Source organism: Onychomys torridus, chromosome 6 (assembly GCF_903995425.1).
Source record: "Onychomys torridus chromosome 6, mOncTor1.1, whole genome shotgun sequence".
In the NCBI taxonomy this organism is placed as follows: domain Eukaryota; kingdom Metazoa; phylum Chordata; class Mammalia; order Rodentia; family Cricetidae; genus Onychomys; species Onychomys torridus.
Window position 1 is genome coordinate 47,663,818 of NC_050448.1, and position 25,591 is coordinate 47,689,408.

Consider the following 25,591-nt stretch of genomic DNA (forward strand, 5'->3'; position numbering starts at 1 on the left):
TACTGTTGACAAGGATAGCCGTGGATGGTCATATGGAAACAAACGACCATAGCTGTGTTGTAGCTAAAAGTAGTTATTTTGAGTACCACTTTTGCCAGTCCTCATTAAATACAATAAAAGATAATATAAATTTAGATTTATGTTTATATGGTGACATAATTAGGCCTTGTGTATTAAATTCAATGAAGGGATGAAGTTGTCTTGTGGTACCTATAGGTAATTAAGGATTCCCTGTAGACACCAAACTCCAGAGATGTACAAATCCCTCATAAGACTGTATAGTATGTGTTACTCCTTTATAGATTACTGTAACCTAATATGGTGTGTATGTTATGTAAATGGTTGTTAAACTATATTTTTAGAGAAGGAGAAAGACTACCTGTCCACTATAGATGTAGTGCTTAAAAAATATTTCTGAGCCACAATTGAATGAATTAGAGGGTATGGAACACATGGATATAGAAGGCTGATTATATTTTTGTTTGTCTTTGGGAGCTCCTGAGTTCAAAACCAAAAGTTGAAGTAGGTGCTAATGAATAGTGTCCACCTCAGTGAAAAATTCTGTGACTATGCTCAGATTTTATTTATTTATTTTTTGAGGTAAAGTCTTAACATTAAATCCTGGATGGACTGGAACTCAGAGATTCTCTGCCTTTGCCTCCCAAGTGTGGAGGTATGCCCAGCCATTTCTATCTTTTAGTATGGTTAACAAACAGACAAGTACCATTGTTGGTTAATATAGCATCTTCCATGTAGGTGTGACTTTTTTAGTCATTTAGTCTTGCATTACACACTGCATTTCCAAGGTGACTCTTCTCCCTACCTCCATCCCAGGCCTTGCTACCTGCTCCTTGCAGAGGAGCTGAGTCAGCCTGTCATCTCACCCTGCTTGGGCCCCTGGCTCTGCCTAGCTTTGAGACAAGAGCCACATTTAGCTATTTTAGGGAAATGCATTTCCCATTGAAATTTGGTTTTATGGCAATCAAAAGAAGTCACAAGGAGATTTAGAAAGTTACTCTATTCTTGGTGTTATCCTTTGATTAGAATTACACCATACTAACATACAGAATGGTAAGAATTCATGTTACAATTAAATTGAAACAAATTTAGCAAACATGGATGTAGAAGGCTGATTATAAAAAAGATTCTTCTTTTTTTGGAGCTGAGGATCGAACCCAGGGCCTTGCTCTTGCTAGGCAAGCGCTCTACCACTGTGATAAATCCCCAACACCTAAAAAAGATTCTTAGAAAACATTTCAGTTACGACAAATAGGCCCTTCTTAAAAGGCATGGAGTGTTGGGTTTCTCTAAGGTGTGACTCTTATTTGCAGGTCCTTTATGGCCCAAGAAAGAAAAGTAATGTCATGGTAGCATCCTAGGCTGAATCCCGAGGCTTGATAATTCCAGACCAGCCCATAGACACATTCAGACAGACAGGCAGACAGTTTGGCTTGGGGAAGAATGGTTCAGTCAGGTTTATTAATGAGTGTTTATCAAAGGCTGCTAACTTAGATGTTACCTGTTTTTGCCTAGGATAATGTTGTCTGCCTGTCACCAAAACTGGCGCAGAGTCTTGGAAATATGAACCAGATATGTATTTGTATTCGAGTAACTAGTGCCATCCATCTCATAGACCCAAATACTCTACAAGGTAAGCTTTGGAACTACATTTGTTTTATCAATTTTGTCCTCTGTGGTCAACAGTAATCACTCTTGCCTTTATATTGTTTATTCCCCCACTCTCATTTTCTTTCTTTCAGTTTTTTTGAGGCAGGGTCTCATGTAGCCTTGGCTGGCCTTGAACTCTACATGAGGTCAAGGATGACCTTCAATTACTGACCCTCTTCCCTCTACCTCCCCAGTACTGGGATCATAGAGGTGTGCCATGAAACCGAGTTACATGCTGTTGGAGATTGAACCTGAGGCCTAGTGGATGCTAGGCAAGCATTCTTCTAAGTGAGCTACATCCCAGTCCCAATGTCATTCTTGATAATATTATTTTGAAAGACTAGTAGTTTAGTACTTTAAAAATACAGAAATTATAAAGCTTTTTGTTATTCTCTTTCTTTTTTAAAGAAACAGTTCTGTGAACTTTTAGATATTTCAGTTTTATTCCATTCATTTTTCTGAAAATTTTCTGACTCATACAATTTTGGTGACTAAGTCTTTTGTCAAATGTGTGTGTGCTCGAGTGTGAGGATTGGACTTAGAACTCTGTGCCTACTCGACAGAGATTCTGATGCTAAGCTACATGGCTTTTAAACAAGTATTTTAAATTTGGGGATATTTGAGCTATGATCCAGTGGAACAACTAATTTAAGAATTTTAACTTTTTATCATTATTATGGGTCATTTTTAACATATCTATATAAATCATTTTTTATAAAAGGAAGACTGAATAGTGATAGAAGTCTTGTTATTTGTCTCCTCAATCTTTTTCTTAAGTTTCTAGTAAGCTTTCTGTTATTTTGATACTTCTCAGATAAAAGTAAGTAGGCTTTATGGCTTATAACCAATACGTCAGCACATGAAATCACCATAAAACTTGTTCTGTGTTATTTTGCTTAACAATAACTAAATAAGATGTAAATATTTTTGATACCTGATATTTCCCTTATGCCAATTGGAGGTTTGGGGCTCATGTGGGGCTCATAAGTGATGACTTCCTGCTTGTTCTATGCATCTTTCTGGTCAACACGTTATCTTGTTTTTTATGCTTATTCTTAGTTGCAGATATTGATGGAAACACTTTCTGGAGTCACCCTTTCAATAGTTTATGCCATCCTAAACAGCTCGAAGAGTTTATCGTGATGGAATGCAGCATAGTCCGAGATCTAAAACGAAGTGCAGGGGCTGGAGTCATATCAAAAAAGGTAAGTAGCATCTACCCATTCTTACTCTTGAAAAAGCTTTGGTTTTCAGTTGTTGGTAATTATAAAATGTGGAGTCCCCCCCCCCCCAAAAAAAGAAAAAAAGAAAAACACCATGAGGCTAGCTATGAGGGCCAGAGACCTCACTCAGCAGGTCAAAGTGAAGTCTGATGACCTGAGTTGGATCCCTGGAATCCATACTACAAAGTTTTCCTCTGACCTCTAGATGAGTGCTGTGGCATGTGCCGCCACCTTCATGCGCGCGCGCACACACACACACACACACACACACACACACACACACACACTACAATTCTTTTAAAATTGAGTTGTCATGGCTGGGTGTGGTAGTGCATCCCTTTAATCCTAGCACTCAGGAGGCAGTTGTATTTGGATCTCTGAGTTTGAGGCTAGCCTGGTTTACATGTCAAGTACCAGGGCTGCATACTGAGACCCTGTCTCAAAGAATAAAATTGAATGGAGTCATTGTGATGAAGGTTGTTGCAGGACTATAGTCTGGTAAGTTAAGTGTCGTCTTTTCGTGTTGGGAAAAGGCTTTTTTTTGCTCTATTTTTAAAAAGTCATTGTCCCCCTTTATTTTGGTAGAAGAGAACCAGTGGACAATTAAATTTCAAAATCCTTATTGAATATGAAGTCATCCATACATTTTTATACAACATAGGAATCCTTTGAGTCAGTCTTTTTATCACTAGGAGAAGTACATTTGGTCCACATTCAGATTCCTTCCTTTGTCTCAGAAGTGTCTTGGAGTGTGCTCAGTCCGGTATCTAGGTGGGGAATACACATTAAATTATGTGAATATTGTAATTCTTAAATCTTTTCTTTAGCGGTTATGCCTTCCTGTGTTGTTACGATACCAACTTCCTAAACTGAAGGGGCACATACCTTGTAGAACATGCTGTCTTCTGGATCTCTGTTACTGTTTGCTTCTGGTGCCGTTTAACTTGATTTCATTGTCTTTCCTCTAAATGAGAAGAGCACCTACACTAAATATTTTATGAAAATATTTAAGAGATGATGTGTTTGTTATGTTTTGTTTTTTGAGACAGTTTCTCTGTGTAGTTTTGGTGCCTGTCCTGGATCTCGCTCTGTAGACCAGGCTGGCCTCAAACTCACAGAGATCCACCTGGCTCTGCCTCCCAGTGCTGGGATTAAAGGCATGTGCCACCACTGCCTGGCGATGATGTATGTTTTTAAATTTTATTTGGGAAGGGAAGCTGTGCCATGTGCGCATGTTCACATGTAGAAATCAGAAGACACCTTGAAGGAGTTGCATCTGAGGAGCAAACTCAGATCGTTCGACTTGGTGGCAGTTACCTCTATCCACTGAGCTCTCCTTCCAGTCCAGTGTGGGCTGTGTATTTTCAGTATTAGTGTGCTGCGGTAATTTGTCCTTTTTTCCTGAACTCTTGGTTTTTTTGTTTTGTTTTTGTTTTTTTAAGTCTTGGGTCTTACAGGCATTTGCTTGGACTGTTTTCTTGCTCTGAGATCCTTTTACTTTTCCGGTCACTTTTGTGCTCACTCTGAGTTAACCAGCCTCTACGAAGACATTTCCTTTGAAAACACTAGATGTATATGTTTCGAGTTTGTTTTTTTAGGGGGCAATGTTAATGTTTCATACAAGTTTTAGATTGTTTTTATGTTTCCTTTGAAGTCATTTTATGTATTCCTGATTTGGTGACTCATTAGTTTTGGCAGTGTTTTAGAAAAATTCTGGAAAGTAGAAGCAGTTGTAAATGCATATTAAATGTGGAAAAAGTCAGTATTGTCTGTCATTTTCTCATGAAATGATTCTTGAATTGTTCTGTTCCTGAATCTTTTTTCATTTCTGTTAAAGCACACTCTTGGGGAGGTCTGGGTCCAGAAGACATCTGAAATGAATACAGATAAACAGTATTTTTGTCGGACTCACCTGGGACATCTTTTAAATCCTGGAGACCTGGTGCTGGGGTTTGTTTCATTTTGTTGTGTTTTGACTTGTCAGATGGCTTTGCAAGTTTTCTTCAGGAGCCAATAAATATTTAAAAAACTAAACTTGTTAATGTCAAAAAAGATTTCAGAGTTCTTACGAGCCTTCTAGCTTATTTTATTATTGATAACTATAAAACCATGTATTGGACAGAAGCTAATAGTTGTTCCATTTGGGCCATCATCTGAAAGAGTCATTCATTTATTCAAAGATTTTGGTAATTGAACACTGAATTATATAGTTTGAATATTTATAGCTTTTTAGTGGGAGTGGGTTGTTTAATGGCTGTGGTAATACTTCACCTTTTGGAAAGAGCCAGGGCTGAAGAGATGGCTCAGGTTGTGTGCACTGCTCTTGCAGAGGATCCAGGCTCAGTTTCCCGTTCTCATATCTGGCAGCTCACAATTCTTAGTAGCTCCAGTTTTAAGGGATTTGACACTTCTGACCCTACTTGCATGCATAGAGTTTACATAAATGCATGTAGGAACATACACATAATTAATAAAAAACAATTAGAAGACAGCAGCTCTGTATGCCGGATAGTGTCCATAAAAGTAACAGTCTCTGTATCTGTGCTCATCAGTGAGTGCCCTCTAGACATGGGCTTTGTTTCCAGAGTCTTGAGTTCCGTTTACAAGAGAATGAAGCTTGTTGCTTGTTTTATAAACTACGCAGACTCATTCAGTTGCCTTCTGAAATTAAGGCTGCTTGCTGTGTCAGTCTGCCTTTTGGGAAGAGGGTCCACAGCAGACAGTGAAAACTTACAGTGTGGTGTGTTCCTGTTTGCACAGGCATGCTCACCACAGCGTATTTCAGAACCTCGAATTATTTACTTTGATTTTTAAAAATTTAAAACTTTATATATATCTTTTGCCTGCATGAGTGTATGTGCCTGGTGCCCACAGAGCCTGAGAGAGGACGTTTGATCCCTTTGAACTGGAGTTAGAATGGTTGTGATCTGTCGTGTGAGTGCTGAGAATTGAACCTAAGTCTTTTGGAAGAGCAACCAGTGCTCTTAACAACTGAGCCATCTTTCCAGCCCCAAATTTCAAAACTTAAAATGGGGAGCATATGAAATCTTTTACTTAGAAAGGTGTGTGTGTGTGTGTGTGTGTGTGTGTGTGTGTGTGTGTACATATGTGTAGGGATGCTATATATAAAATAGAATTATACAAAAAGGATACTCAAACTTTTCACTGTTTACATTTCAGATTTGATTTGGCCAACTGTAATTTAAACGATGAGCATGTCAACAAAATGAACTCAGATAGAGTTCCAGATGTGGTAAGGTTCTAAGGGGTTTTTTGTTGTTGTTGTTTTTCCTGTTAAAATAAAGGGTTGGTGTGATTCTGAGGATTTATTAAGGGCACCCTCACCTCCAATAATCAAATTTTCATATTCTTAGCAAAACCCTTGATATAGTACCTGGTGGTACAGGCTTACAATCTCAGGTATGCTGGAAGCTGAGCTGCATGATCACAAGTTCAAGACCTACCTGGGCTAGAGAGTGAGTGTGAGTGAGTATAAGACCAGATTGGGGAACTTAATGAGAGCCTGTCTCAATAGAGTAAACATGGACAAGAGGACAGAGGGTGTTTCTCAGTGATGAAGTGCTTGCCTAGCATGCATAAAGCCTAGCTTCTTCAGTCCCCAGTGCTGCCAAACAAAACTCAAAATACTGTTGATAGAGTGGATCCAAGTTTGTACCTGGAAATGATGACTTCAGATTTATTCAGACTCACTATTAGGTTAGCCTCAGGTTATTTTACATATTTTCTCCACTTCACAGGCCCTTTAGAAGTAAGACCATTATTCAGTATTAGATACAAATTAGAATTGAAGAAAGTAATCTTCACAGTATCACCTCTTGGAGAAAGACTGACTTTTGAAAAGCCTGTAGCGTTGTACCATGATGAGTTTAAAGTTCATAAACAGCAGTGAATGAAGATAATACTCCACAGTCTCACTTGCTTAATCTTTTTAGAATAAACATGAACTGCTTAAACTGAGCAGAAATGAAGTCCTGGTAATAGAGGTTCCTATTTCATCTGGTGGTTCTTCAGTTGATAAAGTAGGGGGAAAAATTGGGTATGAGTCAGAATGGGTATTTATTTTTTAGATTTATTTCTTTAATGTGTGAATGTCTTGCTGGCCTGTATCTGTGTGTACCACGTGTGTACAGTGCTGCTGGTGGTGTCACATCCCCTGGAACTGGAGTTACAAATGGTTGTGAGCCACCATGTTGGTGCTGGGAACTGAATCCAGGTCTTCCTTAAGAGCACCAAGTGCTTTTAACTGCTGAGCCATCTCTCTAGCCGCAGGATGGGTATTTATTAAAAGGCCACACGAGATAACTAGTCATCTTAAAATTTTTCTCTTTTTGAAAATTTTCACTACATAATTATTAAATGTTATAAAATTCATGTACATTTTCTAAGTGCTTATTACTGTGAAAAACTGAGCATCTGTAATGTTTCAAAATGTGCTGTATGAATGGTGAGTGAAAATTTAGGAAAAACAGTGCAAGTTTTTGGGATTAAAAATTTAACATTTAGTCACTTGAAATTTTCACAGCTTAGATACATAATGCTCTAATGCATCCTAATGAATACATGGTAAAAGTTTAGTCCTCTTGACACTGCCTTTTGATCTCTACCCTTCCGAAGAGTAACTGCTGCCCTCAGTTATACTTGACTCACTGGCATGCCTGAGGTTTGAATGTTTTCCTCCTGTGTGTGTCTGTGCTGTAACTGCAGATAATTCTGTAACAGGTGTTAATAAAGAAGAGCTATGACCGGACGAAACGCCAGCGCCGTAGAAACTGGAAACTGAAAGAGCTTTCGAGAGACCGAGAAGACATGGACACAGATGACGAAAGGTCCTGCTCTCTTTAAGTCCACTGTTGTTTTAAGAGAAACCCTTAGAAATCAGCCTTCCGTTGTAAAGAAATTACTGTTACCCAGTAGATTGTTGCACTCAAAATTAACTTTCTCTTAGGAAGTTATGAATGGAATCTACATAAGAGAATCCATGAAAGAATGTAATGACATTATATAAGCATTATTATACAGTAATTGTTTCCTGGGTTATTGTCTTTATAATTACAGTGTTGATGTAAATAATTTCATTAAAAAGTTCAAATATAATGAATAATTACCATGTGGATGTCATGGGTGAGTGCTTATGTCTTAAGCTTAACAAAATTAGTTTATTGACATTAGATGTTGCTCAGATAACTTAAGCAGAAGTGAAATAATAATTTCCAAAATGTGTATTAAGTGGATTAAGATGTGACCTTAATTCTTTATTTTCAAAACATTGAAAAAAAAAAATGAGGAGTTTACATTATTGGGAAGCAATAGCATTTCATAGTGTGATTTAAAAATATATATACATCTGTAACCTGTTAAACTGTTTAGAAGTACATACTTGACTGTTTCAGCTGTAGTCTTAGCCTGGTGATGTGGCTTAGCAGCTAAAGGCTCTTGTGTGCAAGCTTTGTGACCAGAATTCCAGGTCCTAGAACCAACATTAAGTCTGAAGGAGAGAACTGACTGAACAGCGTTGTCTGCTGGGCTGTCTCTTGGGCTGCAAAGATGGCTCTTGTAATTAAGAAATGCTTCCTGTTCTTTCAGAGAACTCAAGTTCAGTTCCCAGCACCCATATGGGGGTGGCTCTATCTCCAGAGCATGCAATGCCCTCTTCTGGCCACTGTGGGAACCCTCACACTCTTGGTGTATACTCAAATAGACACACACTCACATACGCATGCATGCACATACACACACATAAATGAAAATAAATCATTAAAACACACAACAGAATAACCCAAATTAACCATAGTCTTAAAAGGCTATCTATTTTACTTGTCCATAAGATATTTGGCTTGTATGGGTAAAATGGAGGTTAGAGGTATCTTTTCATTGTCTTGCATTTAACATCATCACCTTAATATTTATCAGTTATACACTATTACAAGGAAATTTGTTTTCCAGCCTGCCTAATTAAGTAGCACCTATATTTGACCTTTGTGATATTATAATACTTGAGAGAATGCTCAAAGTTTCTTTTTCTTGCAGGCAATATCAAGATTTCCTTGAAGATCTTGAAGAAGATGAGGCAATTAGAAAAAATGTCAACATTTACAGAGGTTGGTGTTTTGGTTGTATTGAAGTCATGTTGTAGATAGTATCTGTGAGGATATTTGGTATTTACTTTTCTTAAGTGACTTTTATTTGTCTTATAAACTATTGTAGTCAAGGTTTTACCTACAGATAAATAAGGAGCAGTAAAATTTACTAAATATTGTTTGCTATATACATATGATGTGGTTATCTGAGCCTGATTCCGTAAGTTGCTAGCTCTTGGATATTTAATTTACTCATTTATTCTATAAGTGTTTGGAAGCCTGCTGTATACAAGAGCTGAGAGCTTTATTGCAGCAGTTACTTAGTACTGCTGACGTAAGGCTGGTGGTTGTGCATTTCCGTTGGTGTATGTGAACTCTCTCGGCTTCCTTAGATTCCACCATCCCTGTGGAAAGTGACACAGATGATGAAGGAGCGCCTCGAATTAGTCTGGCTGAGATGATTGAAGACCTTCATATTTCTCAAGACGCCACTGGTGAAGAGGGTGCATCAATGATGTCCTGATGAGTCACGTTAGATGCCTGTGCACACCGGTGACCTCGGGAAGTCCGCCGAAGAACCTTTATTGAGTAGTGCATGTGTTCCCTTATATTCTGAGAGGAGAAATTTGGTCTTAAACTTGAATAAATGACTATTTTGATTATTTACCTAAAGTATTGAAAGGTTTCATAATTTGGTAGTAAGAAATAAGAGATTAGATGGGGTATACTTGTTACTGATATTTAGGCCATTTTATGCAATTTTATCGGAGGAACTAGAGTAGTTTTACTACTTTAGTTCTGGATTCAAATGAAAATGTTAGGATTCTTTGTATATTAACCAAATATAAAAACATAAACCAACCTCTTAACATTTGTTTTATATTGATTGCTTTATGAACATATAGAAATACATACGAAGCACTTTTAATATATTCAAGTACTTTGGTCCACTTTAAATCACTTCTATATCTTTGGGGTTGGGAAATGAAGGTTCAGTTTGTCACTGGACAATTGGGAAGTTAATTTTATTTCTATATAGAATTAGTATCCCTTTTCTCCCTGGGATTAAACCCAAGGCCTTGTGCTTGCAAAGTTAGTGTCCTGTCTTTGAGCTACAACTTTAGCTCTACAAAAAAACTTGTAACTGAGGGTTATTTTAATTTTTCTTTCAGTAGAATGAAATGTATTTAAAATGTGTATAGATTTGTAGGGAACACAGACTTGTTTTATAGGTTCAATAAAAATTTCTGTATTGATTCTACCTTGGACAGCAGCTTAGGGTAATAGCTTGCTTATATTATAAAAATGTCTGCTCCTTGTATCAAGGATATAGTTTTTAGATTTAGAAGACTATTTTTTTCTGTAAGTTTGTATCATGGAACATAACACACTACTATCAGCAAGAATATGATTATAGATGATGGAATAGGAAAACCTTTTATAAAACCAAGAATAATGTCTTCCATATTCTGAAAGAAGAGAGTTAGCTTGGGTTTAAGCATTTTGAAAATGAAGTTTTGTGACCTTGTTCCTATAAACAAGATTTGCTAAACACCTTACTGATGATCTTCACCTAGTCTTTGTGTGCCATTATGTATATATGTATACTGTATGTAGATGGAGCCAAATGCTCAGTGCAACACTGTTGTAAGACTTGACTCCTCAGTTTTTGAAGTCAGGAATAAAGGCCCAAATATCCTGCAGTCCTCCATTTCTGTATGTGTATTCATCGTTCTGGTGGTAGACGGATGGGACGGATGTTCTTAAGAGATGAGCACGACCATAGCAAGTTCATACTTGTTTTTCCACTGGTTGGTTTATCAAGATTTTAAGGCAGTATCTTACACAGTTTTCTCAAGTGGAGTTGTTAATTTAAATACCGAAGTGATTTTCTCAGTTAAAAATTTAGTTTGCCTCTAACCTTGGTCTTATCTTGAATAAAGGTATCCGAGAGCTGCAGGGTGAAGCAGCTTGGTAAGTCTATGATTCCAGTGAGTCCCATGGTTCTCTGAATGCTGTTCCAGGGTTGATAGTGGTTGGGAAGCTAATCTTAGTCCAATTCCCAAGAAGTTTTTTATAATCAGCTTTAAGTCTGTGATTATCATTGTGTGTAATGGGATACACACTTGAAAGGTTTGTGTCAGAAGCTAGGAAGATGAGGGAGAGGTGCTTTAGCAGTAGAGATGCTTAGCAGAGTCAAGCTAATACCTTGCCACTGTAGAGTGCAGGAGTCCAGGGATTCCAGGGTGTGCTGAGTCAGGGTTCTTAATTTTAATAAATGTATGCATGTTGACTTCTATTCTTAGATTGCTTGGCATTTTGTTGTTTTTGTTTTTCCCTAGCTTTCTTGGTACCTTACTTCTAGCCCAAGGGGCATTTTAAAAAATAACATTTTCCCCTAATTTTAGACTTACAGAGAAGTACAAGAATAGTTCAGAGATTTCCTGGCTAACCTTTACCTGGGTTTGGCAAGTGAAACACTGACCTTGTTGGCTTTGTCTTTCTTTCTTACTAGTTTATAGATTAGCCATTTCAGAGATTGGCTGGAATTTGAGAGAGCGCTGGCTTAGCATGGCCAAACCCTGGATTACATGCCCAGCATCACCACTACCTCCCTCCGCCCCACCAATAAAAGAGAACTATGGTGCTTTTTTTTTTTTTTTTTTTTTTTTTTTTTAACATTGGGCTTGCCCAGCTGGCACCCAGATGCTATATGTGTCCCATGATAGCTGTGTGGACCAACAGCATGGTGTTGCAGTATCTAAAGGTTGGAAAACCCTGTTAGAGATTAGTGTTTTCATCCTAAAACAGTTAATTCTTTAATAATAATTAATGTACCATTCAGAAATTAATACTGATGGTAAACTTTTACCCAGTCATTAGAATCCTGAGGTCTTGCCATTTGTCTCCGTGAACTCCTTTACAGAGCATGTAAGTGTAAGACTCTGTGTTACATAGCATCTCATACCTCTTTGATCTGCACTGGTCCTTAAAGAGTAGGTTTTATTTAATTGACATTTTTAAAGAGTCCAAGACAGTTACTTTAAAATGACCTCAGTTTGGCTTTGTCTTCTTTTCCTGTGACTAGATTTAGGTTATGTCCTTTTGGTGGGACTGTCCTAAAGAGATGTCAAACTTGGTGCAGTCATAGGATGCATGTGCTACCCATGACTCTAGATGCTCCCAAACCTGGCATTGGTTTTTTGCCTTGTTCTGAGGAAGAGCTTTCATTCCCTGTATTTGTTTATTCATTTGTTTTTTATATCATTATAGACTAGGTTTTTCTTTTTTTCTCCCCCAATTCTAGTATGATTTAATTGTGTACAGTCATTATTTTTACTTGTTCTTTTAAAAGTTCATCTTCAAATTGTAGACAAATTCACTCTGATACATAGGTCTGAAGTTTTATATGTGCAGATTATGTAATTACAATCAAGGTGCAGGTCAGCACATGCAGAAGCGCATGCACACACACACACACACACACACACACACACACAACATCCCCTCATTCTTTGTTTTAAACTGTACCTATATTCCCTTGGTAATATCTAATCTGGACTCTGAACCTAGTTTTCTTCTGTAGATGTAACTGGCTTGTTAAATAAGAAACACAGAATGGATTGCAGAGTTAAAAACCACAAGGTCAGAGCAAGCGGAAAACCTTACCCTTCACTGCTTCTGCTGTTCTTCCTCTCCACAAGAGACCTACTTCTGTGTGTCCTGTCTATTTAAAGAATTTCTGTTCTCCTCTCTCATTGGTTGTAAACCCAGCCACATGACCTCCTCGTCACTGCCTGTTTGTACAGACCTCCAGGTCTTCTATGGTTGGTATTGAGATTAAAGGCGTGTGTCTGCCATGCTGGCTGTATCCTTGAACACACAGAGATCCGCCTAGCTCTGCCTCCCAAGTGCTGGGATTAAAGGCGTGCCCCACTACTGCTCAGCTTCTGCTCTGGCTTGCTCTGACCTCAAGGCAACTTTATTGACATACAAATAAAATCACATTTCAATACAAATAAAATATCACTATATTCTTCTAAAGTAAATGAATGACATCACATAGTGTATGTGTGTCACATATTCACTTTAGTTTCTCAAGTTATTTATGTCCAGAGTTTCCATGTATTTCTGATACTGTATAGATGGATTTATCTATTCCTCTGTCGAGGCACATTTGTTTTTAGCTTTAGATCCTTAAGTGAAACTGGTATGAACATTTGTGTGTAGGTTTTTGCTTTTAGTTTTTTCATTTTACCTTAGTAAAGAACTAGAAGTTGGGGTTAAGAGGAATCTGTGGTTATAGTTCAGTGGTAGAGATCCTGCTTAGCATGTGTGAGGCCCTGGCTTTGGTTACCAACACTAGAGAAAAAGAATAGCAAGTAAGATGGGATTGTGGCATCCTATAGTGTATGTTTGTTTAAGCTTACAAAAATCTGCCGGGCTTTACCAAAGTGACTGTGCCATTGAGTTTTCAGATCTCCAGTGGATGAGAGCTTCATTATTCTGATCCTTGTCAGTGTTCTTAAGGACAGCCTGGTAGGTAGGTGATGGTATCTTTTGTGACTTCTTTTGAGAGAGAGAGAGAGAGAGAGAGAGAGAGAGAGAGAGAGAGAGAGAGAGAGAGAGTGTGTGTGTGTGTGTGTGTGTGTGTGTGTGTGTGTGTGTGTGTATGATGCTGAGGACTGGTCCAGGCCTGTGCACTTTAGAGAAGTAGTCCAGCATTGAACTATATCTCCAGCCCTCTAGTTGTGATTTTATAGGCACTTTCATAGCACTATATTTTCATGTGCTAGTTACTTGTGTGTCTTCCTGGATAAAATGGCCATTCAAATCTTCCGCCCTATTTATTTGCTTGTTTATTTTTTTTTTTTTTTTTGCGAATGTAATTGGAACATATTTACTTATTTATTTATTTTGCGGATGTAATTGGAACATTTCTCCCTTTCCTCCTTCCAAACCTCATATACTCTCCCCACTCTCCTTTAAATACTTGGCTTCTTTTTTTGCTAATTGTTATTGCATGCATATTTATACACACACACACACACACACACACACACACACACACACACACACACACACATCCTTAAATGCAGCTTGCTCTGTCCATGTAATGTTACTTGCATGTATGTTTTCAGGGCTGGCTGTTTGGCACTGGATAAACAATTGATGTGTTCTTCTCTGGGGAATACCATATCTCTAGCTCCCAGTTTTACTCAGCTGTCTGTAGATCCTTTTGTCTATTTTTTAAAAAAATGGGTTTTATCTTAATGTGGGGTGCCATGAATAATATTATAGACTGGGCTACATAAACACTATAAACTTTGATGTTTCTGGAGGCTAGAAAGTCAAGTTTAGGGTTCCATTATGGGTAGGAGGGCCTTACAGTTTTGCAAAGACCCTGAGTCCTGGGAGGCACAGAGCAAGCTCTCTGAGTCACCTCCTGGGAGCACTCATACCTTGGTAAGGGTGTTACTCTCACAACCCAATTACTTCCCTAAGGCCTTGCCTAATGTTAACAGGATTAGATTTTATCATGTACATTTGGGACCATACATTCAGCCCATAGCAGGTTGTTTTCTCTTATTGCTGAGCAGTTAATTTTTAAATTTAATGCTGACATACCAGAACCAACCAGTGGATGCCTCTTCAAGTGAGATTCTGTCTTTGATATCTATCTGCGTTTTTGCTACATAAAATCTTGTTCAAGGGTAGTGTACTCTTGGATTTCCTTTGATCAGGTCCTACATTATATCATTGCTTTATTTTGCTTCATGAGGCTGTGCTGTTAGAAATAGGACGGCGCTTTGTGGAGCCATCCGTTTTAAAGAATCATGAAAGAGTTTCATAAAAAGTCAGATATATGTAAGGGTTGATCGTTCTCAGCTGCTCAGTTTTGTCACATGTTGGGTTTTTGTTTGTTTGTGACAGGGTCTTACTGTGTAATCTTGGCTGGACTAGAGTTTATTATATAGACCAGGCTGGCCTCGAATGCAGATCCACATTTGCAAACCTCCCAAGTGCTGGGATTAAAGGTGTATACTGTCAAGCCTGGCTTTTTGTCACATGTTCAAATAACTCAACCAGTTCCAGGATGGTAGGCCTTGAAGGCAAGAGATCTGTCTAGTTATCTCTTCTTACTGCAGAGTAGTGTGATGGAAATACTCAGCTTTAATTCTTTGACTTGAATTCTTATAATGATGTTGACTTTGAATGAACTGCCTGTTTCCTGGGGGAAAGGCTTAAGTCTCCATGCCTATTCTCTGAGGAGTAGTTTGGGTAGCCACATGTTTCTCTAGCAATGCTGCTTGCATTTGGTCTGCTGGGGTTAGCACTGTGGTTTGGATTCTGAGACATTGCCTTCTGTCAGTGTCCTGTGAGTTGGTACTTAGAGCATTCTTGGGAAATATTATAGATAACATTCATTATCATTAGTTCATGAAGTGCTAAATAATTCTTCTAGGCAGGCCTTGTGATGCAGATAGAGAAATAATGGCATGTTTGGGGTGTGGGAGTATGATGTAGTTCAGTGGATAGCCCCTGTCTGACATGCTTGAGGCTCTGGTTCAGTACCCACTTCCACAAGACAGAAAAAGAAACAGTTTGGAATCCTCTTACCTTCCACTTAATAGCCAGATACTTTGAGTATCTGGTTCCTGTGTGTGAGTGTGTGTGTGCGTGTGTGTGTGTGTGTGTGTGTGTGTGTGTGTGCGTTTGCGTGTGTGTGTGTGTGTGTTTTGCTAGGGATAGCACCTAGAACCTCAAGCATGCTAGATGAAATTCTTACTGATCTATGTTTATCCTGTAAAGTAACTCCTTCCCCCTCCCCTTCCTTCAGAAGAAAATCATTGTGTACAGCGGACTGCCCATAGCCAAGAGGTAGGGAGTTTTTCTCCTTAACCCCGAGGGTGAGGTACATAAACTCTTTGAAATTCATTTGCATGGGAGAATTATCCTGTTTACTCTTCAGTCACTTAACTCAGTGTGGATTCATGGGTATTTATTTTATGCTTTGTATTATCATCTTACACTGTTTCATCTTAGAATTATCCTAGCTTCAGCCATTGAGAACCTGTTCAGTTACCACGTGTGCTCTTTTGATTGGCATAATGTATTTGCACTGAGCATCTGTTTTCACTTTGGAATTACTAAATGCCTGTGCTCAGCTTGTGTTTTACCTCCTTTGACTTGGCCACTTTCCACAGATCTATTCTACTTACTGGAAAGTAGTTCAGTGAACTATTGTCTAGGCAATAGGTATGCTTACTACAATAACCCACTTGGCTTGGGTGTGCACACACCCCTCTTTTAATAACACACCTGGCATCCTAAGACTGTTATCTGTGTGTAACTCGCACAAACACATTCTCTCTCTCTCTCTCTCTCTCTCTCTCTCTCTCTCTCTCTCTCTCTCTCACACACACACACACACACACACACACACACACACACACAAATAATTTACCTTGCAACCTGTTAGCAACCTAGGAACCCCTACCTTCACTGAGCTACACACTCCATTCTAAATAATGGAAAAAATTTCTCCAGCCCTTAACAACCATTAAACGTAGACATTCTATTCAGTCATAGTCCATTTATGTCCTGATAGAAGAGGGCCTTAACTGGCCTAACTTGATTTCTGAGGCTTTACACAGCACTTGACCCTTCATAAGATGCAGTCTTTACACAGGAAGGCACTCAGGCAAGACATGTCTGGGCACAGGAGCTAAGATGACAAGTGTTATTTTAATCATTGCATCTGTGGGGGTGGTAGTGCATTATCGCTGGCCACCAATGACTATGTATTGTTATTGTACCCTCGAGGTCTCCAGTGTTCTTTTTCACTGTCATCATTCAAGGGTTTCTCTTTCCTGACTTTCCCACACACTTGATAATATTAGACTTTTACATTTTAATTTTTTTGTCAGCCTGGTAGGTGGTAACAGTGGTATTCATTTTAATTACATGTATTTGATTACATATTGAATAGCCTTTCATATTAGTACTTAACTAGATACTTGAGATTCCATTTCTGAGTGTTCATATTTATTTTTCTGTCTTGTTGATGGAAGACATTTCTTACAGAAGTGGCTCTTAATGGTTTTGGATATTGAAAATGCCCTGATGTGTGCTTGTTTTGCTGTCCTTTGCCAGACAAGTTTCACGTTGATGTAGTTACAGTCACACTAGGCAGGACAACTGACATCTGAAATTCAGATTTTCAAATAATCCAGTGGCCTTTGTGTGAAGTATGGTGAAAATGTGGCTGGAGAGGTGGGTCGGTGGTTAGGAGAATTGGCTGTATTGCCAGTTCACAACCCTGTAACAACATTGGGCCAGACACCTGTGTGGCCAACACAAGTATGTGCAAGCTAAACACCCATATACATAAAATAAAAAACTTACCTTGTTGAGAAGCAAGGTTCAGTGGTGCATGCCTTTAAATCTACAGGGCAGGCAGGCCTCTGTGGGTTCCAGGATAGTCTGCAGTCCATATAACTAGTTCAGGCCATTTGGGGCTATATAGTAAGACCCTGTCTCAAAACAAACCAAAGAGGGGCAGGCTGGTGTGATATAGCTCAGTGGGTGTTAAGGCTCCTGCCATCAAGCTTAATGTCCTGAATTTGATTCCTGGGACCCGCATGTTGGAAAGGGAACTCTGATCATGCAGATATGAATAATAAATACACAAATATGAATAATAAATGCAATTGTTGAATGACTTGTGTGGTCGATTATTTTGTCTGTTGAATTTTTATGTATAGGCATACTACCCAGAACAAGCCCTGTCTTGGTTGAATTTTCAACACCCCTGCTCAGTGCTTTATAAGTAATGTAATGTGAACCAGTCGTGGTCTGGATTTAAATGAGGGTTAGCCTTTGGGTAAGTGGTTGGCATGGGTTTTGGTCTTCTGAAATGAAATCTCTGAAGCTAAGATAATGAAGTGTGTTACCAGATAATAGAAATGTTTCCTATCCTCTGTTTTTAAGTGAAGTAGGCAGTAGTTTTAGGGTTAGTTCAAATGTCCACCAGGTGGCACTGACGCCTGACAAATACTGAAAGGCACGCTATGCTACCACTCTTCAAGAAACTCATGAGGCTCCAGCACAGGGGAGAGTCTTTTTCCTCTGGTCTCAGGGCTCACACCACTCACTGATTTCTCTAATTATGTGAGTCTCCACCACTTGAGGTGAGGATCAGAATTCTGTTCAGTTTCACTAGTTTAGACTTTGAACAGTGAGACGTTTTAGATTTTTTTAAGTGACTTTTGGGTTATGATTTAAAGCTCGGCTTAGAAGAAAAATTTTAAAGTGTCGATTTTCCCCTTTAAGTTTGTGTTTGAGGGGACTGGAGAGATAGCTCAGCAGTTAAGGGCACTGGCTGCTCTTCTAGAGGTCCTGAGTTCAATTCCCCACAACCACATGATGGCTCACAACCATCCATAATGAGATCTGGTGCCCTCTTCTGCCTGCATCTATACCTACAGGCAGAACACAATAAAAAAATCTTTAAAAAGTTTGTGTTGGACCTCATAAATTTTACAGGTTCACAGAAAAATTGGAATTAAACATTGCTTAATTTTATAAGTTGAATTGATGATACTATTGCGTACCTTATTTACTAGACTGACCCTATAAATCTTCTTTTGTCGTGGGAAAAGACCACTAAGATCAGGCTCTTGAAAAGGTAAGTTCATTATGAATTAATATGTCCAAGGAACATAATCTTCAACCTCCTGGACTCCAAATAATAATTAAAAGGCCATGGAGCGTCCATGGCACCAATGGGAGCCAGGCTGTGTGATTGCCCTAGAAAGGTTCCTATCAGCTCCCACAGCCTCCTAACTAGTTCATCTTCTCTATCACTGGTGCACTGAGAGGCACGGATGACTAATGGCTTCCCACTCATGGAAAAGAAATCTCCAGATCCTTCTGGTTGGTACTCTGTATTGTTGACTACACTTTCAAAAATTATAGCCACATTTTCCAAGTGTGACCAGTGAAGCAATAGTCCTTCAAGAAGCTGCTTTGGGGGAGTGTAGGAATTGGGGTTAAGGAAAGGTGGTTTTGTCTTTGCCTCTGTTCAGCTTACATTATCCTATTAAAAGCAATGGTTCTCAATGACTGGCATTTCTCCCTGAGGAATGTTTTATGGGAGTTGTTGTCACAGTGTTTGTCCTGGAAACCACAGGTGGTGCTGGGGAGCAAGGTGTCCCCGAAAGAGGCTCATAAAAGCAAGTGTCCTTCCCCCTTGGAATTTTAGCTCATCTTGTTAAGTCTTGTGGCAGTGTATAATTAAGACTGCTGCCTAAGTCTGTTTACATTGAAATACGCAGTAATTGAGATTTTATGTAGACACTGAGTATCTTAAGAATATAATGACTATGTAAATCAAGTAAAGACACTTTGCTTGGAACTTTCCTGAAATTGCTCAGCACCGTCAACACTGCTGTTGGCATTTGAATGACTGATTGAGCGTAGTTGTGTGGCTTAGCTGTCGTCTTCGTGATGGTAATACAGATGAAATGATCTAACTAAAATGTTGCCTCTTTTGGAAGTTAGGCTGATGCAGAGTTTATTTGAGTTTTATTTCAGGGTAGTAATTAAGGTTAAAAATGGCTTACTGCAAGGATGCTTTGGGTCTGGTAGATCTGGGAGCTACTATATTTAAATATACTTATTTTGTAATAGAACATTTTTATTTGATGCCTGCTGCCATGTTTTGTTGAGCAATTTGCAGTGTTTGCATTTGTCTTTTTGACGAGAATATAAATTTATTACCATCCAACATGAGGCCGGCCCGTGCTTTCAAACTTGGACTGAAGAATAGTAGAGACAGGTGGAATGTACAGACGAGGTGGACTAGTGGAGAGGAGGTGGACTCGTGGAGACAAGGTGGACTAGTGGAGACGAGGTGGACTAGGCAAGGGTGGTGCATGCCTGCCTTGAGGTACAGTATGAGTCTTGGACAGACTGAAGAAGCGTGGCCTTTTTGCCCGTCTCTTTCTCGTCCTCATCCTGTCCTCCCTTCCCCTTCTCCCAGTTCTTACTAGCCCAGGCTGGCCTCAAATCTTCACTGCAACACTTCCCCTAGTCCTTCCTCTTCAACTTTATATCACTAATACACTGTTTAGGGAAGTGATACCTTTTGTACAAATGACCTTCTGGCTTTCTCGTGTCCCCATAGCTTCTTCCTGGTCGTGCATGGATAGACGTGTTGTCAAACAGGCTTCATCTCAGACTGTAGCTTATAGATTGCTTAAGTGACTGATGGTCAGAGAATCCCCTGGTTTATGTCTACCACCCACGTGTGCAGACCAGCCTGGCTCTTCGTAGAACCTTTGTTCCTGGCCACCTAAGAACTTCAGGAAATGCTGCAGGAGACTGGTCACTCACTCTAGAGCCTCGGGTAGTTCTAGGCCCTCCCTGAGGTTCCAGATTCTTCTGGATTCTAAATCAAAAAGCCAGAGTGGGTTGGGGATTCAGCTCAGTGGTAGAGTGCTTGCCTAGCAAGTGCAAGGCCCTGGGTTCGGTCCTCAGCTCTGAAAAAAAAAAGAAAAAAGAAAAAAAAAAAAGCCAGTGCAAGTCCCCAGGGCTCACTCAGAGCAGCTTAGGAATCCCTAGAGGTGCCCCAAGAATAAGGAGGCACATGTCAGCTGAGCTGTGTGCCATCAGCAGACCCTGGGGAAAAGCTGAGCATAAGGCTACTTGCTCCCCATCACTGTCCCTCGGTTGTCCTGGGGCTTCTCTGATGGATCTTAGACCTTTTGTGGTAGAAGACTGCAGTCAGCAACTGGATCTGAGCAGCACTGGGTGCTCTTGCTGAATCTAGGGCTGGTCTCAGTCCTAGTAGTGAGGTCAGTTTTCAAATACTGCCTATTTCAAGTCCCAGCTCAGCGGGCACATTTTTCTCTGTAGGTTCTCAATAGAATAAATTACTCTATGTTGTTTGTGTGTCATAGCATTTTATATATATATATAAACATAGATCAAACATCTAAAATGTGTCTGCCTGTATGCTTTAAAGGAACTATAAGCTTATCAAGAGCAAGAGTTGGTTTTCTCTTCTGCGTGGTGTGTGTGTGTGAGTGTTGGGGTGGGTGTGGGGGGTAGGTGTGTGTGTCTGTCTGTCTGTGTGTCTGTGTGTGTAGGAGAGAGGTCAACTTTCAGTGTCTTTTGTCAGGCACCATCATCTTGGTTTTTTGAGACAGAGTTGGCCTCTCATTAATTGACCTGGAGTCTGCCAAGCAGGCTAAGCTGCTAGCTAGCAAGCCTCAGGGTCTGTCTCTGTCTAGCACTGGGATTACAAGCAAGGATCACCATGCCTGACTTTAAATTTTCGGTTCTGTGGATGGAACCCAGGTACTTGTGCTTAAGTGGCAAGCACCTTATGGACTGAAGTCTCTCCTCAGCCCCAGTGTACCCTATCCACCTGTCCCCATGTTTGCAAGCTCTCTATGGTGAATAAAATAACAAGCTATTGCCGGGCAGTGGTGGCGCACGCCTGTAATCCCAGCACTCGGGAGGCAGAGGCAGGCGGATCTCTGTGAGTTGGAGGCCAGCCTGGTCTACAGAGATAGTCCAGGACAGGCTCCAAAGCTACAGAGAAACCCTGTCTCAAAAAACAAAAGCAAAAACAAAAACAAAACAAAACAAAAAAAGAATAACAAGCTTATTAACTTAACTTCCCTCAAAGGTCAGCAAGATGAAGGCCAAAGACTGCTACTTTCCTAATTCATTATTTCAACTAGTATCTCAGGGGCCACCTATCCAGACACTTGTCTGCCCTAAGTATGAAGTATGAATAAGACATGTCTCTTATCTTCAGGGAACCTACGGACCTAGCCACTTGTATACTTTGTTTCCTCAGTTCATTTCACTGTCCCTGATAAAAACAGATGTCACCTCAGGTGATGGTGAGCTGAGCCGGAACCTTCATTCTTGCTCACCTGACAGGTGCTCTTGCTGGGCTCCAGCAGAGAGCAGAATGGAGCCTGATCTGACGCACTCAACATGACTGTAGTACATCTAGCTCTCCCTGATGGCTTGGACCTGTGATGAGCCCAGTGGTGGCCTTATGTACCTACCTAATGGGTACTGGGAACATGGGCTGGATCTCCTGGAATAAGTGCCCAGGGTGAACAGAGCAAGGGTGAAGGGGGATAGTAAAGCTGTTTTTATTATTATTAATTATTATTATTATTATTATTATTATTAATTTATTTATTTCTAACCCAGTGGGATAGGAAATGAGGGGCAGTTTTCAAAGCTCAGACAGGGATGGAGTTGTGGTTGTAGGGATGGAGCTAAAGCTTGGATAGAGAGAGGGAGAGAAACAGAGGAAGGGAGACAGACACACACATGGAGGGTGGTGAGATCTAGGCTAAGATAGGATCTTACTATAGAGCTCACACTGGCTTCTAACTGGTGATCCTCCTGCCTCCGACTCCTGGGTGCTGGAATTGCGTGCTGTGCCATCATGCCCATCTCATCTCTCTTTGTGAGTGGCTCAGCTTGTTTATTAAAGATACAGTGGTGTCTACTTCTGTGGATACTATCCTTCCCTGCAAACACACACACACACACACACACACACACACACACAAAAAAAAAAAAAAAAAAAAAAAAAAAAAAAAAAAAAAAACAAAAAACAAAAAAACAAAAAACAAAAAAAAACCCAAAAAACAAAAAACAAAAAACAAAACCCAACAACAACAACAAACCAACTTCTTAAATGTATTTCTGCTTGGTAAGATGTAGCCTAGCTATGAGAGAGGAATCCTGTCTTTTAAAAGAAGAGTAGGGTGAACTTGGATTTAATTAGAAACTAGAAGACTATAATGAAGGCTTCTGAGGGAAAGGGTTGAATCTGTGAGAACTAAAAGGGTGTGAAGGCTTTGGGCCTTTGCAGCAGGCAGAGTTCAGAAATCCCCACTGATTCCCAGCCAGCAATCCCTAGTGCACAGACACCACAGGGACCCCTGTGTTCTGGCCATAGTTCACATGATAGTGTCCATGCTAGACTGTTTAGTTGAAGGCAACTTCATACTTGATTAAATTTTCTCCTTCTGAATATCTTAAAAATGGTATTTATCTGGGGAATATTCCAGGCTCAAATACTTACACATGGGAAAGCACATGGCTCTTCAAACCCTGCTATTTGTTAAGGGAGGGGGAGTTGCAATGGCTGCTGGCTTCTGAGAGGGCCACTTTTCACCACACGGACTGGCCTTGGGAGTGACTGGGAGAGTTTCTCAGCTCCACCTGCAGTCTGACTCACTCTGAATGCCTTTGATGCTCTTTCTGAAGCACGTTTTCTGTTCTGCTAGGTTGCTTCTCACTGGCTGAAAAGATGACCTCTCACCAGTGGCCTGTGCAAGCATGTACCTCTCCTTGATAAACAGAGCCCTACCTCTCCTGCTGCCTTTCCAGAACACGCATCTTCCCGAGTTTGTGCATTTCACACCAAGGACCCTGGAATTCTGAGTGTCTCCAAGGTGCCAGGGACCTGCTGTCCTGCCTTGGTCTGGTGTCAAGACAGAGTTGCAAACCAAGGCTTGTGATCACTCAGACCAGCTGCATAAAGAATTGGCAGCTCTTCATGAATACTCACAATTTTCTTGCTTTCCTGTATTTGTTAAAACAATACATTGAAGCAGGGCATGGTGGCATATGCCTTTAACCTCAGCACTCAGGAGTCTGAGGTAGGTGGAACTCTGTGAGTTGGAGGCTAGCCTAGTCTATAGAGCAAGTTCCAGGACAGCCAGAACTACATAACAGAAAAATCCTGTCTCAAAATAAATAAATAAATAAATAAAATAAAAAAATAAAGCAGTTAAGAACACTTTCTGCTTTTGCAGAGGACAACAGCACACATGTTGAACAGCTCACAACTACCTGTCTGATGCCCTCTTTTGATCTCTGAGGGCAAGAGCACACATACACTCCCCCCCCCCCACACACACAGAGGAAAGTTTAAATTTAAAAACATTAATTGGCATAATTGACAGTAGTGGTTTGATTCTGATGTTTCCTCTTCATTCTGAGTAATTCTTACAGCCTTGCCCTTGCAGGAAGTGATGTCTAATCACTAATTCTAAGCTCACTGGAAAACTGTAAAATGGTATCTGCCACCAGAAGTCTCAACATAATAACTTTTGCCACCATTCCATTCCCTAAGACTCCCAAAGCCTTTTGGAATTGTTACTACAGGATGGAAAGGTCTAGAAACTTGCTGGATCAGCTTCTGAGTAACTGAATCCTGTAAGTATGTGTAGGGGATCCTGTAGAAATCTGTAAAGTAGCAAGTTTGTTGACTGACTACCTCATTCATTCACTCATTCATGAGGCCTTTACTCTGCCCTGCTGTTAGGAATAGAGCAATTTATAAGACAGAGATATCTCTCAGTTAGAGGGAGGTAGATGATGGTGTGGGGTTTTCACCAGAGAAGACTTCTCTGACATGGATTTAAGCCAATGGAAAGATTTTATTAGCTAGGCTACTACTACACTGGATGTTCAGGATCTCAGGGTAGCCCTGAGCCTTTCTCAGGGTGAGCTTTTAAGCACAACAACCATGTCCTGGGTTGACATAATGCAGTTTACAAGAACAGTTAGCCAAAAGCAGAACTACAGAAGCCAAAAAGCAAGGTTAGTACATTTAGAGACTTTCCCAGAACTGTGGACTCTGACGGACTAGGTCTGTGTTTTCATTTTGGAAGATGGTGCAGTCTATGTGCTGAGTTTTATGGCCTGAGTGGTACTTCCGTCATGGAGTTGGTTGTACTTAGTTCTGGGGGCCTACTCAGGTCAGGGGCCTTGTTACAGATAAAGGAAGTAGAGCGATTGGTTACTGGGGTATGACAAATGCTATAGAGAAAAGTGAGCCAGGGCAGGGGAGGTTCGCTGCCAGTTTGGACAGGCAAGTAGGAAAAGACATCTGTACTTTTCTCTTTTCGGCAGTGCTAAGGACTGAACTAAGACCTTCACATAAGCTAGATAAGAACTCTAGTACTGACCTATCACCGCAGTCCCAAAGCATTGGTTTTAAGTGTCCTGTAGGAAAACCATGATGAAAAAGGAGACGGAGTCAGACAGGCATATCACGGAGAAAGCATACCAGGCCAAGAGAGTGGGATGCTAGACACTGAGGCCTGAGGCAGGAGATGCCTGGCTTGTTGAGAAGCAGGCCAATGACAGCATCAGTACCTGTGTGCGCCGGGTCCTCCAGCTGGCCAACCACTGGGAGAAAGGCCCTCCATTATCTCATAAAACCCTCCAAGGTTGCTCATTTCCCATGCGCAGAAGAAGAAACTGAGGCCAGACAGGTTGTACAAGGTGTGGAGACAGTCTGGCTCCAAAGTCTGCTGCCATCTCAAACAATAAAGATTGCTCATCCTGTTTCAGGCTGCCACTTTGCTTTTAGGGGAAAATGCTCATCTGATCCTCAAGTTGGACAGTAGTTGGGTTTGCCTTGAGCAGCTGGTTTATTTCATCTTAATAAATTTTGGATTGTGGACAAATGATTGCAGAGCTTGACTTTAGGTTGGTCATTGGGTATTTAAAGACTCATTGCTTCTCTTAAAAATTATTTTATGT

At 40.2% G+C, this 25,591-nt stretch overlaps 1 protein-coding gene across 2 annotated transcripts in view; it reads left to right on the plus strand.

Moving 5' to 3' along the window:
- The window catches only part of Nmd3 (NMD3 ribosome export adaptor), a 29,270-nt gene extending 18,578 nt beyond the window's left edge, over positions 1-10,692 (plus strand). For both annotated transcript variants that reach the window (XM_036190708.1, XM_036190709.1), the window contains exons 10-16: positions 1,534-1,651; positions 2,728-2,873; positions 4,729-4,841; positions 6,072-6,144; positions 7,632-7,738; positions 8,940-9,010; positions 9,382-10,692. In XM_036190708.1, coding sequence (XP_036046601.1) covers positions 1,534-1,651; positions 2,728-2,873; positions 4,729-4,841; positions 6,072-6,144; positions 7,632-7,738; positions 8,940-9,010; positions 9,382-9,512 — 759 coding nt within the window. In that variant the 3' untranslated portion in view covers positions 9,513-10,692. The remainder of the gene's footprint in view (positions 1-1,533; positions 1,652-2,727; positions 2,874-4,728; positions 4,842-6,071; positions 6,145-7,631; positions 7,739-8,939; positions 9,011-9,381) is intronic.
- The last annotated feature ends 14,899 nt before the right edge of the window (positions 10,693-25,591 follow it).